Source organism: Geotrypetes seraphini, chromosome 16, assembly GCF_902459505.1.
Source record: "Geotrypetes seraphini chromosome 16, aGeoSer1.1, whole genome shotgun sequence".
NCBI lineage: Eukaryota > Metazoa > Chordata > Amphibia > Gymnophiona > Dermophiidae > Geotrypetes > Geotrypetes seraphini.
In genome coordinates this window covers 33,712,337-33,728,330 of record NC_047099.1, presented here as the reverse complement: position 1 = coordinate 33,728,330, position 15,994 = coordinate 33,712,337, and the positions used below count along the sequence as shown (strand labels likewise).

Below are 15,994 nucleotides of genomic sequence, written 5' to 3'. Positions count from 1 at the left end.
CAGGAGCCAAACCATTCAAACACAAGAAGACCATCACAAGCAGCCTATTTATGTGCTAACCTTGCCAGGTTAGTGCTGAACATCGGGGCTTAAGTGTGACCCACCGCTGAAATGCCCACAGAACATCCCCAAGACAGCTGGCTACTACATATGTGCTAACTATGAATATTCAGTGGGGATAACCTGTTATCTCCTGTTGAATATTCATGAATAGCTGGTTATTTGCAATTTAATCAGTCAGCGGCTGTTGCTGACTGGTTAAGTTGCTTTGAATATTGGACCCATGGTCTTTTACTTGACCTGTGAATCTTCCTCTACCCTCTTGTCCCATGCATGTTTAAACTCTGTCAGTACAAAATATACGGGGAACCAAAAAACTTTGGTGCTCTATCTATTGGAGTAATTAAAGCAAATATATTTAAAATGACAAAAAAATCAATCATTCCATCAATTCATTCCACATTCTTCATATAAATATTTAATAATCATTCGAAGGTCCAAAAATATATATGCTCAGAGAGACGGAGGCGAAAACAAGGGGCGAACCCCAAGAATATCACCTCACCACCCAATCATTGCATATAATTCGGTAAGTCTAAAAATTACTTTCTTCACTGCTAACAAGTGGTCAAAAAAGTTGATAAGCCACTATAAATTTGGGTGGTGAGGCGATATTCTTGGGGTTCGCCCCTTGTTTTCGCCTCCGTCTCTCTGAGCATATATATTTTTGGACCTTTGAATGATTATTAAATATTTATATGAAGAATCTAATCTAATCTAATCCTTAGGTTTGTATACCGCATCTTCTCCACGTTCGTAGAGCTCGGCACGGTTTACACGAGATGAAATAGGAAGGAACTACAATAACGGGTTAGGGGTTGAAGCATGAAGAATAATTAGAGGATTTGGGATGCCAGATAAGAAGAGTTTATGAGGACTTGGGATACCAAAGTTGGAGAGAGACTTACATTTTTGAGAAAAGCCAGGTTTTCAGATGTTTGCGGAAATCATGGAGAGAGCTCAAGTTCCGAAGAGGGGAGGTAAGGTTGTTCCAGAGCTCAGTGATTTTGAAGGGGAGGGAGTGGAATGAATTGATGGAGTGATTTTTTTGTTATTCTGAATGCTTGTTTAAACGCTGTGGAACAGTAGCAAGAAGAGCCACTGGAGATGTCACAGCTTTATGAGGCATGAAATCTTTATTGAAGGAAAATCATAAAAAATATTGATCGTAAAAATAGGCGAAGTCCCAACTAGGACCCAGTTTCGGCAACACAGTCACCTTCCTCAGGGGACAATGTATATTTAGGAAAACAATAGCAAAATGTGAATATAAATCAAATGAACATGCATAAAATCCTGTGCAATGAGATACAATATAAGTGAACAAAAACAATGAAATTAATGTATTGATTTTGACACGAGATACTTATAAAGTTGAACTAATATAAAGATGGAGCGTTACCAGATTTCACTACTGGACCCACGGCCACGCCCCCAGGCCCGCCCAGTTCCAGCCAGCCCTGCCTTGTTCCACCCAAGTCACGCCCCATTCTGCCCCAGCCCCGCCCCCTCAACCTCGTGCTCAGAGCCACGTCGGGAGGGCATCTGCGTGTGATGAGGTGACATGAATGCACGTGATGTCACCGCGTTGCCCCTTTCCCCGTGAGCTCGGGCCCCGTCCCTGCACACCGTCTGAGTTCCAGTAACCGAAAAAATATTTGAGCACATCGTGTTAATGTTTTTTGAAAAGGGGATGTTGTGTATAAATTGGCTCTGAGGGGGGCTGTAGGGTATGAGAAGTCTATTGATGAATTCCGGTTGATTGATAACTCTGGTTTTAAGTGTAAGTAAGAGGATTTTATAAGTAATTCTATGTTCGAAACCAAACTAGCACATCTTCAGTCCCAGCCCCAGGTTTCCTATTTGCCGATGATATGCTGAGCAAAATACTGGGGGGTGGGGAGGAGGGGGGCTCACAGAACTAGGACCCACCCCAATCCACTGCCTACGGACTGGAATAAGAAACACAAGTCCTCTCTCTAACCCCGAAGAAAGAAGGAAGTCGTCCTCTCTGGTAAACCTACTAATCCAATTCACGTCTGGGTCAGATTTTCAGAGGAAGAAAATCACCAAGGAAGCAGTGAAAGGAAACCCTGAGATTTTACCAAGCAAGAAAGCTCTGCGATGAGGTCAAAAGCTAATTAACATAACGACACAATGCATGAATGGGAAGAATGAAAAAAAAAAAAAACCAACAAAACCTCTCTGGAGAAGCCATCGAGAGGGCGATGTGCTCATTGGCAGTACAAGTCCCCGTTCTCGTAGAGAGAAGGGATAAAGCGGATCGCAGAGCAACCCAGAAGGTCTCAGGAGTCCACTGTTAAGCAGGGCAGGCATGCAAATCATTTGCCAGCAGGAAAAGATCTCCAGCTCCAGCAAGAAATTACACAGAACATTTTCATTTTTAAGCCCTGAGTGACTTAATCTAATGCCTTGTTACCAAACTGGCAAAAAAAAAAGGAAGGAATATAACTAATTACTTGCTCTTTCCTTTCAGGACAGAGGAAAAGATCTCAGTTCTGGTTTTTTGTGGAACCCAGATAAAGTGACAATGAAAAAAAAATATTCAAGATGCCATTATCTCTCCACAGACCCTACATCATTCCCAAAAGCGCCTCCTACAGGGAGACAGTGCACCTGCAGCAGCTGTGAGCTCCCCCCACCCCCATAACCAGTGATGCAGCAGCAATCCCTACAGCACCTCCTGCTGAAAGAGCCTGGGACTGCAGCTGTGAGCTCCCCTCCCCCCCCCCTCTCAGCCTAAAGCTGCTGATGTAGCATCGTTCTAATACTGTTCATCAAATCGTGGATATTGCTCATGTATATTTGACAAAGGAAATTTCTGGAACTCAGAAAACAAAACACTGGTACTATTCTCCAATAAGCAGGAAAGAAAGAGGAAAAATATAGAGGGAAAGAGAAAACCAAAGAGGGGAATTAAGAAGGAGAAAAAAAAAAGGAACCGCTACAGTGCCGGAGAGTGGTATTAGAAGTATAAGCAAATAAAGAGAGACATGAAGAATGAAGAATAACATGATTGAGAGATTTAGAGAGGAATTTGCTTTGCCGGATTCAGCACATCCAGGATATAAATAATTTCTATTCCAATTCGCTGCCTGGTGCAGTCAGTCCCCAGCGGTCACCATGGAAACAGGAGCCAATGCAGCAGCCAGAGCACATTTCCATACTGCAGTCACTGCGCAGAGACTGTTATCCCCTCCTGATCCTGCAGGAAAAGCACTGAAATTCTTATGAAAAGGTTCAAGGAAGTGTTCTGGGCCTGGCTGTGGGGTGTTACAGCTCCTGCAACCCCAGGCTCTCCCAGCAGGTGGTGCTGTGGAGAGTGGTGTAGAAGTACTGGCTGAGGAGGGGAGCTGCAGTCCCGGCCCCTTCATAAAGAAGGCACTCTAAAGACCAGTGCAGAGGCTCTTGTTTAGCAAACCTAACAGTTCGCACAGTCCCAGGCTCCTCCCGCAGGAGGTGCTGTTGGAAATAATGTAGAAGCTCTGACTGAGTGGGGAGATCTCAGCTTCTGCCAGCCCTCTCTCTCCCTCCATGAAGCACTGCAGACAATAGGGTAGGAGCACTTGTTGTGGGAGCATTTGTTCCTGCAGGCCCAGGCTCCCTCAGCAGGAGATGCTGTGGAGAATGCTGCAGAAGCACTGGCTGAAGAGACAGGTTACAGCTCCTGCAGTTCCAGGCTCCCCCAGCAGCAGGAGCTGTTGGAAAATAATGTAGAAGTACAATCCCAGTCCCTTCCTAAAGAAGGCTCTCTACAAAAAAGTGCAACTTGTGGGATAGCTAACAGTTCCCACATTCCCTGGTTCACCCAGCAGGAGGTGCTTTTGGAAATAATAAGAATAGCCATACTGCAAAGTATTCTATTTCCTGTGATGTCATAATGCCTCATTCCACCAGTGCCTAAGAGCCAACTTGACTTGATTGTCCTATACTTGGCTCACATAAGAACATAAGAATAGCCATACTGGGTCAGACCAATGGTCCATCTAGTCCAGTATCCTGTTTCCACAGTAGCCAATCCAGGTCACAAGTACCTGGCAGAAAGTATTAACATTCCATGCTACCGATCCCAGAGCAAACAGTGGCTTCCCTTGTGTCAGAAGCACTGACTGAGGTGGGAGCTCTCAACGTCTGCAGTCCCAGCAGGAAGCTCTGTAGGGAATGATGCAAGAGTCTCCACTGTGAAGGAGCTCACAGTTCTACAGTTTCCCAGCAGGAGGCACTCTAACGAATAATGAATGGTACTAGAGTACTGCCTATGGAGGAGAACTCACAGCTTATCCCATCTATGCCTCTCTTAATAGGAGGCACTCTAGAGAATGGAGCTGGAGTGCTTGGTGCAAAGGGCGGGGGGGGGGGGGTGGCAGGAGCTCACAGCTCCTGCTGTCTAAGCTCCCCTCAGCTGTTTACAGAATGTAGAAACAGAAAATACACAGACTCTTCATGCTGTGAAAAGCTGATGTGGGAATATGGGTCTGGGCTTTATTCAGTGTGAGCCACAGGCTGCAGAAAACCCTTTTGGAATGGAGGGGGGGGGGGTCTACAAATAAACCCGTGCCCCAAAAAGCTCCTTAGTTGCCGATGCGGTTGTGGAAAAAAGATTGCTAGGGCATACCCTCATGGTCGACCCCATTCTACGACCTTTTGCTGGAAGCTATTCACCCTCCGTTCGTCTGGTTTCCACATCCGTTTGATTCCTGTCTTTTTTGCTATTCTCATTCCTGGCATTGTCATGACTACTTGGCACTCAGTGCTGCAAAGGCCAATCGAGGTGGCGATGGAATCAAAGAGAGAAAAATGAGAAGGCCTATTAAGGGCCTAGGCACCAGCTGGCTAGTTTGTCAAGGCCCCTCCACTCTTGCAGAAGTTTAGCTAGGGCAGGGGGAGACGAGCAGACACTAGGCCTGAAGAGGAAGAGTGAAGGATGTGAGGGTAACCATGCCTCTCCCTGTCTTTTAGAACTGCCAAGTTACCTATTTCCAGGAGGTAGATTTTAGGCCAGTCCTGGATATCTGACAACCCATCACAATGCATTATGGGTCCATGAGTGCTGATTTCAATGAGAAGAAATAGGGACGACAAATACTAAACTGAATTGGGATGTACATTCAGAACAGGGACTGGCCAAAATGTTCAGAGCCAAACGTAACCTTTACCCAATATTTTGCAAGAGAGTGTCCTTTTTCCAAGCTAGGCAAAGAAAACCAAATTGACTTTCACATGTAGGGATTTCTTTACAGCAAATTAGGAAAGATATATCAGAGAACAGCACTCCCATATATGCAACACACACTCGTGCATATATGCAACCCTCAATGACTTTATCAGGAATTAGGATCAAGGGACACAAAATTTAGTACACAGCTGGGCCATGGGAGTCGGCCATGTTGAGAGGCACTGGGCATGCTCAGTGCAAAATACCTATGGAGGACTGCTCATCCTCCACAGTCCTCCTGGCTCCTTGAAAACAAAGACTGCAGACTAAGAGCGCGTGCTGAGGTCACTCCCGCCAAAAAGATATAAAGAGGATGGAGAACATAAGAAGCGCCATCTCCGGATCAGACCTTCGGTCCATCAAGTCTGGCGATCCGCACACGCGGAGGCCCTGCTAGGTATACACCTGGCTTATTTTATATCCAACTAGCAAATTTCTAGGATACAATCGTAATAGTCAATAAATGTATATTCAGTACGTATTGTTGAATATAGTTATTAGCAGGGACTCATTCAAGCTGCATACAACAGAAGCATTGACGTCACATAGAATATATAGAAAATCAAAACAATAATAATAACACGGAGAAAAATAAACCTCAATTGTGAGAGGTTGGGACTACACAAGTGCCCAGCCCTCAACACATCATCACGGGTTTATAAAAAAACTCCGTATACAAATATATAAATAGGATTTTCATTCATTCATAGTCAAATTTCATCTTTTCAGATGAGTGTATTTCTTCCTTAATTGCGATTTTTTGCATTTTGTGCCTCCGAAAATACTTACACAATTGAAACTGAGCTGTAGCCTTCATTACTAATGTAGTTAAGCTTGGGGTTCTGGTCACGAATTTATGACAGACTCATAGTTGTGATTACATATATAAAAAAAGTTTTTGAAAAATGTGACTATGAATGAATGAAAATCCTATTTATATATTTGTATACGGAGTTTTTTTATAAACCCGTGATGATGTGTTGAGGGCTGGGCACTTGTGTAGTCCCAACCTCTCACAATTGAGGTTTATTTTTCTCCGTGTTATTATTATTGTTTTGATTTTCTATATATTCTATGTGACGTCAATGCTTCTGTTGTATGCAGCTTGAATGAGTCCCTGCTAATAACTATATTCAACAATACGTACCGAATATACATTTATTTTATATCCAACCATATCTTTATATGCCTCTCTCAAGGAGATATGCATCTAGTTTGCCCTTGAAGCCTAGGACTGTCGATTCCGCAATAATCTCCCCTGGGAGAGTATTCCAGATGTCAACCACTCTCTGTGTGAAGCAGAACTTCCTGATATTAGTCCTGAACTTGCCCCCCCTTAGCTTCATTTCATGTCCTCTTGTCCGTGTCAAATTGGACAATGTAAATAATCTTCTCTGCTCTATTTTGTCGATTCCTTTCAGTATTTTGAAGGTCTCGATCATATCCCCACGCAGTCTCCTTTTCTCAAGGGAGAACAATCCCAGTGTTTTAAGTCGATCCTCATATTCCAGTTTCTCCATACCCTTCACTAGTTTAGTTGCTCGTCTCTGCACCCTCTCCAGCAGTTTTATATCCTTCTTTAGGTAGGGAGACCAATGTTGGACGCAGTATTCCAAGTGGGGTCTGACCATTGCCCTATAAAGCGGCATTATAACTTTCTCCGATCTACTCGAGATTCCTTTCTTTATCATGCCCAACATTCTATTTGCCTTATTTGCCGCTGCCGCGCATTGTGCCGACAGCTTCACGGTCCTATCTATCAGTACACCCAGATCCCTTTCTTGTTCACTTTTTCCCAGAGTTGCACCTGACATTCTGTACTCGTATTCCTTATTTTTACTGCCTAAATGCATTATCTTGCATTTCTCCACGTTGAACTTCATCTGCCATTTCTCCGCCCATTTTTCTAACCGACACAAATCGCTCTGGAGTTCCTCACTGTCCTCCTGCGATCTGATTGCCCGGCAGAGTTTTGTGTCGTCTGCAAACTTGATGATCTCACTGGATATTCCGTTTTCCAGGTCATTGATATAAATATTAAAAAGGATCGGCCCAAGTACCGAGCCCTGGGGTACACCACTAGTCACTTTCTCCCAGTCGGAGAACTTCCCATTTATGCCCACTCTCTGCTTCCTGTTATCCAGCCATTTGCCTATCCATCTTTGTATATCTCCCTCTATGCCATGGCTTTGTAGTTTCCTGAGAAGTCTTTCGTGTGGAACTTCGTGTGGAACTTTGTCAAATGCTTTCTGGAAGTCCAAGTATATTATGTCCACCGGCTTTCCACTATCAATTTGCTTGTTCACGGTCTCAAAGAATTGGAGTAAATTCGTCAAACACGATTTCCCTTTCCTAAATCCATGTTGACTGGGTTTCATCAAGTCGTGTGTGTCCAAGTGGACGGCTACTAAAATGGTGTGTGGTCTTCATCATGAGGCGTATGGGGACAGACTTAAAGATCTCAATCTGTATACTTTGGAGGAAAGGCGGGAGAGGGGATATGATAGAGACGTTTAAATACCTAATAATGTAATGGGTCGAGTCTCTTTCATTTGAAAGGAAACTCTGCAATGAGAGGGCATAGGATGAAGTTAAGAGGCGACAGGCTCCGGAGTAATCTGAGGAAATACTTTTTTACAGAAAGGGTGGTAGATGCGTGGAACAGTCTCCCGGAAGAGGTGGTGGAGACAGAGACCGTCTGAATTCAAAAGGACCTGAGATAGGCATGTGGGATTTCTCGGAGAGAGAAAGAGATAATGGTGGCTGCGGATGGGCAGACTAGATGGGCCATTTGGCCTTTTTCTGCCATCATGTTTCTTTAATCATAAAGTTTGATGACATTATAATGCAAATGTTAAGAGCCTTAGCCAATAGGGAGAGGAAGAGATAATGGTTACTGCGGACGGGCAGACTGGACGGGCCATTTGGCCTTTATCTGCCGTCATTCTTCTATGTGTGTAAGTATTTTTGAATATTCAGTCCTTTGTTTCTTCACTTAAATGTAATTTTTGGCTTGTACCAGAGGAACCCGGAAATGGGCAGAGAGATAATCTTTTCCACTGAAGTTTACTTACCCTATATACACAAACACACAGCATAGACACATACGTGTACTTAAACACAGACACGCAGACTCTTGCCTCACCACCTTCAAGCTGATGAGACAGCACAAGGCCTCTCTGTTGGACTTCCAAAGGAAGAGTGATCACATGGATTCAGGTCATCAGACACAGGCTGAATCGATCTTTGTGTTAATCCCATGCCATCTACACAAGCTTATGCCAATAGTTCTACAAAAAAAAAAAAAAAAAAAGCAAAAACTACAACTCCCAGCATGCAATAGGGATGGGTTAAACACAGCTATGTGATCTTAGCACTTACGGACCTCTTTCGTTATATCCTTTACAAAGTTTACATAGAAAGCGTGTGAGATATATAGATAGATATCGATGTTACTATATACATCTAGGTATGTGTATACAAAAACATATCTATAGATAGATCTGATTTTATGCAACCAATGTCTCACAAAAGTAGCTTGAACGTCATCACCAACATCTCATCTCTCCCACGTTTGTGTATTTATAAATCAATTTGTGCCTTTCTCTCTGTTTCTGTTTTAAGAACCCTCAGGTTCTATTTCAGGGCACCATATGCTGGCAAATCTATATAGGTTCACCTATGTAAGGAGCGCCATGCTGGGTTAGACCTGTGGCGCTTTGAGCCCAGCGTCCTTTCTCAGACAGTGGTCAGCCTATGCTCCTTGGAAGCACCCAGTAAGGTAGCTCTGTCCCAGAAGTAACAAGTCAACTTGCTCTCCCAAAACTTCCCCAAATCCTTTTATTATACCCTGCTACCGCAGTAACCCTGACCACAGCTTGCAACGGCAAATTCCATAGCAAAATATATTGCACACTGCGATACCCACCAGCATGACGGACCACTGGTCTGACCCAGCAGCGGCCATTTCTTATGTTCTCAGGGGTAACCTGCACACTCTGAATTCGCTCCCAGCACGGTTTTAAGAAAGGTTTGGACAATTTCCTGGAGGAAACGTCCGTCATCTTTTATTGAGTCAGACGTGGGGGGAAGCCGCTGCTTGCCTTGGATCGGTAGCATGGAATCTTGCTACTCTTTGGGGTTCTGGAATGTTGCTACTCTTTGGGGTTCTGGAATGTTGCTACTCTTTGGGTTTTGGCCAGGTACTAGGGACCTGGATTGGCCACCGTGAAGACGGGCTACTGGTCTAGATGGGCCATTGGCTATTCTAATGTTCTTACGTCTAACTCAAGACGACCAAGAAGCAGGTGAAAGCCTGGCTCTTGTGGTGACGGACTATCCACTCACTCTGCACCTTTAATTAAGACCAGTTCCTCACAACTGTTCATAGAACTTGCCTTCAGTTCAGCCATAAATCTACTTATCCCAAAGACTTTCTACTACCCAACTTAGCCCGTCTACACATATATCTCAACTGCACTGGACCCATCAGCCCCCTATTACGATGTTTCATTGTATTATTCAAACAACATTAGCATAATATTGATATTATTTGAATAATTTAATGTGTGATTATCAGGTATTTCATTGATATAGTGCTGACATTGTAAGAGCATAAGAACAGCCATCCTGGGTCAGACCAATGGTCCATCAAGCCCAGTAGCCCGTTCTCACGGTGGCCAATCCAGGTCCCTAGTACCTGGCCAAAACCCAAGGAGCAGTAACACTCCAGAATCTCAAAGAGTAGCAAGATTCCAGAACCCCAATGAGAGCAACATTCCAGAGCTGAGATTGTGATGTCATAATGCTTCATTCCACAGTGCCTCATAGCCAACCTCATCAGTGATGTCACAATGGCTTGATTGTCCTATACTTGGCTCATGTAAGAACATAAGAATAGCCTTACTGGGTCAGACCAATGGTCCATCAAGCCCAGTAGCCCGTTCTCACGGTGGCCAATCCAGGTCCCTAGTACCTGGCCAAAACCCAAGGAGCAGTAACACTCCAGAATCTCAAAGAGTAGCAAGATTCCGGAACCCCAATGAGAGCAACATTCCAGAGATGAGATTGTGATGTCATAATGCCTCATTCCACAGTGCCTCATAGCCAACCTCATCAGTGATGTCACAATGGCTTGATTGTCCTATACTTGGCTCATGTAAGAACATAAGAATAGCCTTACTGGGTCAGACCAATGGTCCATCAAGCCCAGTAGCCCGTTCTCACGGTGGCCAATCCAGGTCCCTAGTACCTGGCCAAAACCCAAGGAGCAGTAACACTCCAGAATCTCAAAGAGTAGCAAGATTCCAGAACCCCAATGAGAGCAATATTCCAGAGATGAGATTGTGATGTCATAATGCCTCATTCCACAGTGCCTCATAGCCAACCTCATCAGTGATGTCACAATGGCTTGATTGTCCTATACTTGGCTCATGTAAGAACATAAGAATAGCCTTACTGGGTCAGACCAATGGTCCATCAAGCCCAGTAGCCCGTTCTCACGGTGGCCAATCCAGGTCCCTAGTACCTGGCCAAAACCCAAGGAGCAGTAACACTCCAGAATCTCAAAGAGTAGCAAGATTCCAGAACCCCAATGAGAGCAACATTCCAGAGCTGAGATTGTGATGTCATAATGCTTCATTCCACAGTGCCTCATAGCCAACCTCATCAGTGATGTCACAATGGCTTGATTGTCCTATACTTGGCTCATGTAAGAACATAAGAATAGCCTTACTGGGTCAGACCAATGGTCCATCAAGCCCAGTAGCCCGTTCTCACGGTGGCCAATCCAGGTCCCTAGTACCTGGCCAAAACCCAAGGAGCAGTAACACTCCAGAATCTCAAAGAGTAGCAAGATTCCGGAACCCCAATGAGAGCAACATTCCAGAGATGAGATTGTGATGTCATAATGCCTCATTCCACAGTGCCTCATAGCCAACCACATCAGTGATGTCACAATGGCTTGATTGTCCTATACTTGGCTCATGTAAGAGCATAAGAATAGCCTTACTGGGTCAGACCAATGGTCCATCAAGCCCAGTAGCCCGTTCTCACGGTGGCCAATCCAGGTCCCTAGTACCTGGCCAAAACCCAAGGAGCAGTAACACTCCAGAATCTCAAAGAGTAGCAAGATTCCGGAACCCCAATGAGAGCAACATTCCAGAGATGAGATTGTGATGTCATAATGCCTCATTCCACAGTGCCTCATAGCCAACCTCATCAGTGATGTCACAATGGCTTGATTGTCCTATACTTGGCTCATGTAAGAACATAAGAATAGCCTTACTGGGTCAGACCAATGGTCCATCAAGCCCAGTAGCCCATTCTCACGGGCTAAGAGGATCTATGCTAGGGTTACCATATAGCTTCAGAAAAAGGGAGATGGATTGAGAGATCTAGGTTTTACTTCCTTTCAATGGAAGTAAAAACCCAGATGTCTCAATCTGTCCTCCTTTTTCTGAAGCTACTGCATATGGTAACCCTACTCTATGCCTTTTTTTTTTGATATTTCAACCTTAGTGTAGGCTTCCTGAGCATGCCAAGCGCCCTGCATCACTCAGCCCACCAAAGCATGCCAAACGTCTGATAAGGCAATCTGGCCCTGGTGAAGCTGTGGAATTGATACAGCCAGAGGAGCTTATGTATTGATCAGAGATCGTGGAGAGGTGTGCGAACAGCTGAGAGCTCTGTTACTCATCAGAAACCGATGCCAATGTTAGAGCATTGGCATTGGGTTTGGCAGCGAGCCGATGAACTAAGCTAAGCTAAGTACATATAAAATAAGCTTTTAGGAAAAGAAAATTTTTAAAAAACGGTTTGGATATAATAAAGTCGAAGCTGATCAGGAAGCTTGCGGCTAAGTAAGTATATCTCAATGGGCGAAACATGTCCCTTATGAGAGCCCCTTCTGAGGGCTTCTAGCAATAGAAAGATAAACAAAATACGAACAAGTTTAAATCTGATATATATAAATATAAGAATTTTAAAAGGATGTATTAAGAATACCAGATACGCTTATAGTGTGAGAAAAGATTTACAGAAAAAATTAGGACTGGCTATTTTTGGTTGAGGTTATGTAATGTTAGAGAGGGTGCAGGTCTTCCTCAGACCCCCATATAGGCATGAATAGCTACAAGTTAACTCCAGGAAGACGATTTCTAGACAAGCAGTAAATGACCTTAATAAAGGGTGTACACAAACTTTAAAAATAATCAACCAAACAAGAAACCAGGCACAAGAAGAACAACAGTGCTCGAAATTAGTCAAGTGATATTTGGGTCAGACCAAAGGTCCATCAAGCCCAGTAACTCGTTCTCGTGGTAGCCAATCCAGGTCACTAGGACCTGGCCAAAACCCAAAGAGTAGCGACATTCCATGCTACCGATCCAGGGCAAACAGTGGCTTCCTCCATGTCTGTCTCAATAAAAGACTATGGACTTTTCCTCCAAGAACTTGTCCAAATCTTTCTTAAAACCAGCTACGCTATCCTCTCTTACCACAGCTATGCGATCCAGAGCTTCACTATTCTCTGAGTGAAAAAAAATTTCCTCCTATTGGTTTTAAAAATATTTCCCTGTAACTTCATCGAGTGTCCCCCAAGTCTTTGTAATTTTGGACGGAGTGAAAAATCGATCCGCTTGTACCCGTTCTACTCCACTCAGGATTTTGTAGACTTCAATCATATCTCCCCTCAGCCGTCTTTTTTCCAAGCTGAAGAGTCCTAACCGTTTTAGTCTTTCCTCATAAGAGAGCAGTTCCATCCCCTTTACCGTCTTGGTCACTCTTCTTTGAACCTTTTCTAGCGCTGCTATATCTTTCTTGCGATAAAGAGACCAGAAGTGAATGCAATACTCCAGGTGAAGTTGCACCTTGGAGTGATACAGAGGCATTATAACATTTTTCTTGTTAACCATCCCTTTTTAAATAATTCCCAGCATCTTATTTGCTTTTTGGGCCGCCGCCGCACATTGAGCGGAAGGTTTCATCCTATCAAGGTATACGATGAAATGGTTTGGATATAATCATATCAAGGTATAGAGAAGGCATACAATGATACCAAGATCCTTTTCATAGGCGCTAAGCTCCCAAGGTGGACCCTAACATCCGGTAACTGTGATGTGGGTTATTCTGCATAGTGGTACTGCTCTATTATTTGCTAAACATCTCTGGAAACAGTCTTTCTACCTTATTCGACCAACAATAGTTAGGGACAGGCAAACTTCCAGGAATGATTAGAAACAGAAGGGAAACAAGTGATAGAGTCCTGGAGTGATCTAATATTGGATTTAAAAGAGGCATGTTGAGGACACGGATGTTTAGCAAGAGATGCAGAGATGGTTAACAAGATAAATTATAACTACATTCACCCAGAATTTTCTTGCTTTTAGCTTTGGGAAATAGGGTTGGCTAAAGTGGCTTGCCTTCTCTTAGTGCTATCCTCTGGACCACCAAAAACTACCCATAAGTAAAGAGGTTTGAGAAGGTTAAGTGCCAGGCCCTGATGGTTTCTTCCAGAGGAACTATCTAAATCAGTAGTCTTGTTACTAGTCTGTGCCTTCTCAAGCCAGAAGTAAAATGTGGAATACAAAACCTAAGCAAACTAATGATCCCTATTTTCACTTTCACTTTCTGTTGTCAGTTAACAAAATAAAATATGTAGCACAAAATTTAAACATACATTCATTTGTATATGCTAATGTTGGAATGTATAACTTACCCATAAGATCATTTCTGAGCACTTACATAAGCAAATATTATATATTTTTTTTAAAAACCTAGAAAAAATATGGGGCTCCTTTTCAAAAAAAGACAGATGCGCAAAAGACGGCGTAAACCAGCACTTACTTGGGCATCTTACTAGTCAAAACGTCCAAGTGGCTATTTTCAAAACTGACTGTCTAGCCATCTTTCTCATTGTTTTGTCTCCAGCGTGTTAAGAGGCATATTTTGGGTGGTCTTAGAACTTGGACTTTCTGTAGGGATAATCAAACTTTTAACAAAACGTCCAGGGCGCCATTTAGACATTTGGGGGGTTAGACCTGGTTTTGTTTTGTTTTTAAATGAATAAGGGTCAAAAAGGTGCCCAAACTGATCAGATGACTACTGGAGGGATTAAGACATAACCACCACCACCCCTTGCTCCCCCAGTGGCCATAACCCCCTTCCCGCCACCTAAAGATGTGAAACAGTACATTCCAGCTTGTATTACAACTACAGATGGCCACACAGACACAGCTCAGCAGAGGGGCATTCTAGGGGGTACTGCAGTCCCAGGCGTCACTAAACCTGCTTATATTATATAGTGAACCCTCCAAAACCTACCCAAAACCTACTGCACCTACATAAAGAAAACACCTGCAGGCATAAGGGCTATTGTTGTGGTATACAAGTGAGTGGGTTTTGGAGGGCTCACCATACATTATAAGCAGGTTATGGTGAGATGTGTACCTGGGACTCTTTAATGTGACGTTCACTGCAGTACCCCCTGGAGTACCCCTCTGTTCGGCTAAGCTGTCTGTATGGCCAGTTTGCTAAGAATGCTGGCTGCTTCGACTTCACAATGGCTTGTTTTTCTTCTTTTTTTCATTTGGGACGTTTTCGTATTTGAAAATGGCCAAAACGTCTAGATAGGTATTTTCGAGAGAAAAAAAAAAAGAAAAGATAGATATCTTACAGTTTTGAAAATGGGCATTTTCTCTACTGGATTTCTGGACGTCCTATTGGAAATTCCCCTCCACGTGTTTAACCTTGTAAGAAAGAGCATATTTGAACCCAATTTCTTACCATCCTCTGTTGGTACATATATGTTGAGATACAGGCAGTCTTCACTCTGATTCTGCACATAACCAGCAGCCACTTCCAGATTGTCGGTAAACCACACCGGCATCATAATCCCCGGCAACATGCCATGGATGTTCTGTGGGCAGACAGGTGCGAAGTGTGTGGCATTGCGGACTTCGGTCCAAGAAGCCGGGGCTTCTGGAGGTTGGAAGCGCCGGTCCCCTACTGGCGGGGTAGCATAAGGAATACCCAAGTACTGCACCACCGGGCCAAGGATCTCATTATTCAAGTCCTTCTTGACGCCTCGGAGTTTGCCATAGTTGGTGTGGACCACGGGATATTTCTCCTCTGCCTTTTGGCATGAACTTAAACCAGAGCGAAGTGACAAACCAAAGAGCCAAAGCAGGAATGCGAGCCCTGTCCTTAGGTTGAGGATACGCAGAGCAAAACTCAGCATGGGCATACTCAAGGCCAACCACATGGTAGCCACAATAACATAAAAATAAAGTTTAAAAAAAAAAAGAACCCCAACAACCGAATGTAGCAAAAGATAAAATGTCGTTTAGAAAATCAAACTATTTAAAGAATTCCAAGAGTAAAAAGGGGGACATAAAAGGGTTAATCCTGATGGATGGCGCTGTTATTCCAGGAAGCGTGGACTGTGTTACCAACTTTCTTGCCTGCCCGCTGTCTATTGCGTTCCATCTCTTGGCAGGGGCCTCACCCATGGAGGGAATCCTTTGACGAGGGGTTGGGGGGTGTGTTCGCTCCACCATGGAGGGCCTGTGTGTTGAGAATGGGGGAAAAAATAGGGTGGGGGGAGGGGCAATGAGAGAGAGAGAGAGGCAGGAAAGTTAGAGGAAGAAAAAAAAAAAGAAGAGACAGAAAAGAAAGAAATATTGAGGGAAAAGAAAAAGG

At 43.9% G+C, this 15,994-nt stretch overlaps 1 protein-coding gene across 1 annotated transcript in view; it reads right to left on the bottom strand.

Moving 5' to 3' along the window:
* NLGN2 (neuroligin 2) overlaps window positions 1-15,557 on the bottom strand; it is a 67,153-nt gene extending 51,596 nt beyond the window's left edge. Inside the window, exon 1 of the mRNA XM_033924964.1 lies at window positions 15,080-15,557. Coding sequence (XP_033780855.1) covers window positions 15,080-15,557 — 478 coding nt within the window. The remainder of the gene's footprint in view (window positions 1-15,079) is intronic.
* Window positions 15,558-15,994: the final 437 nt, after the last annotated feature.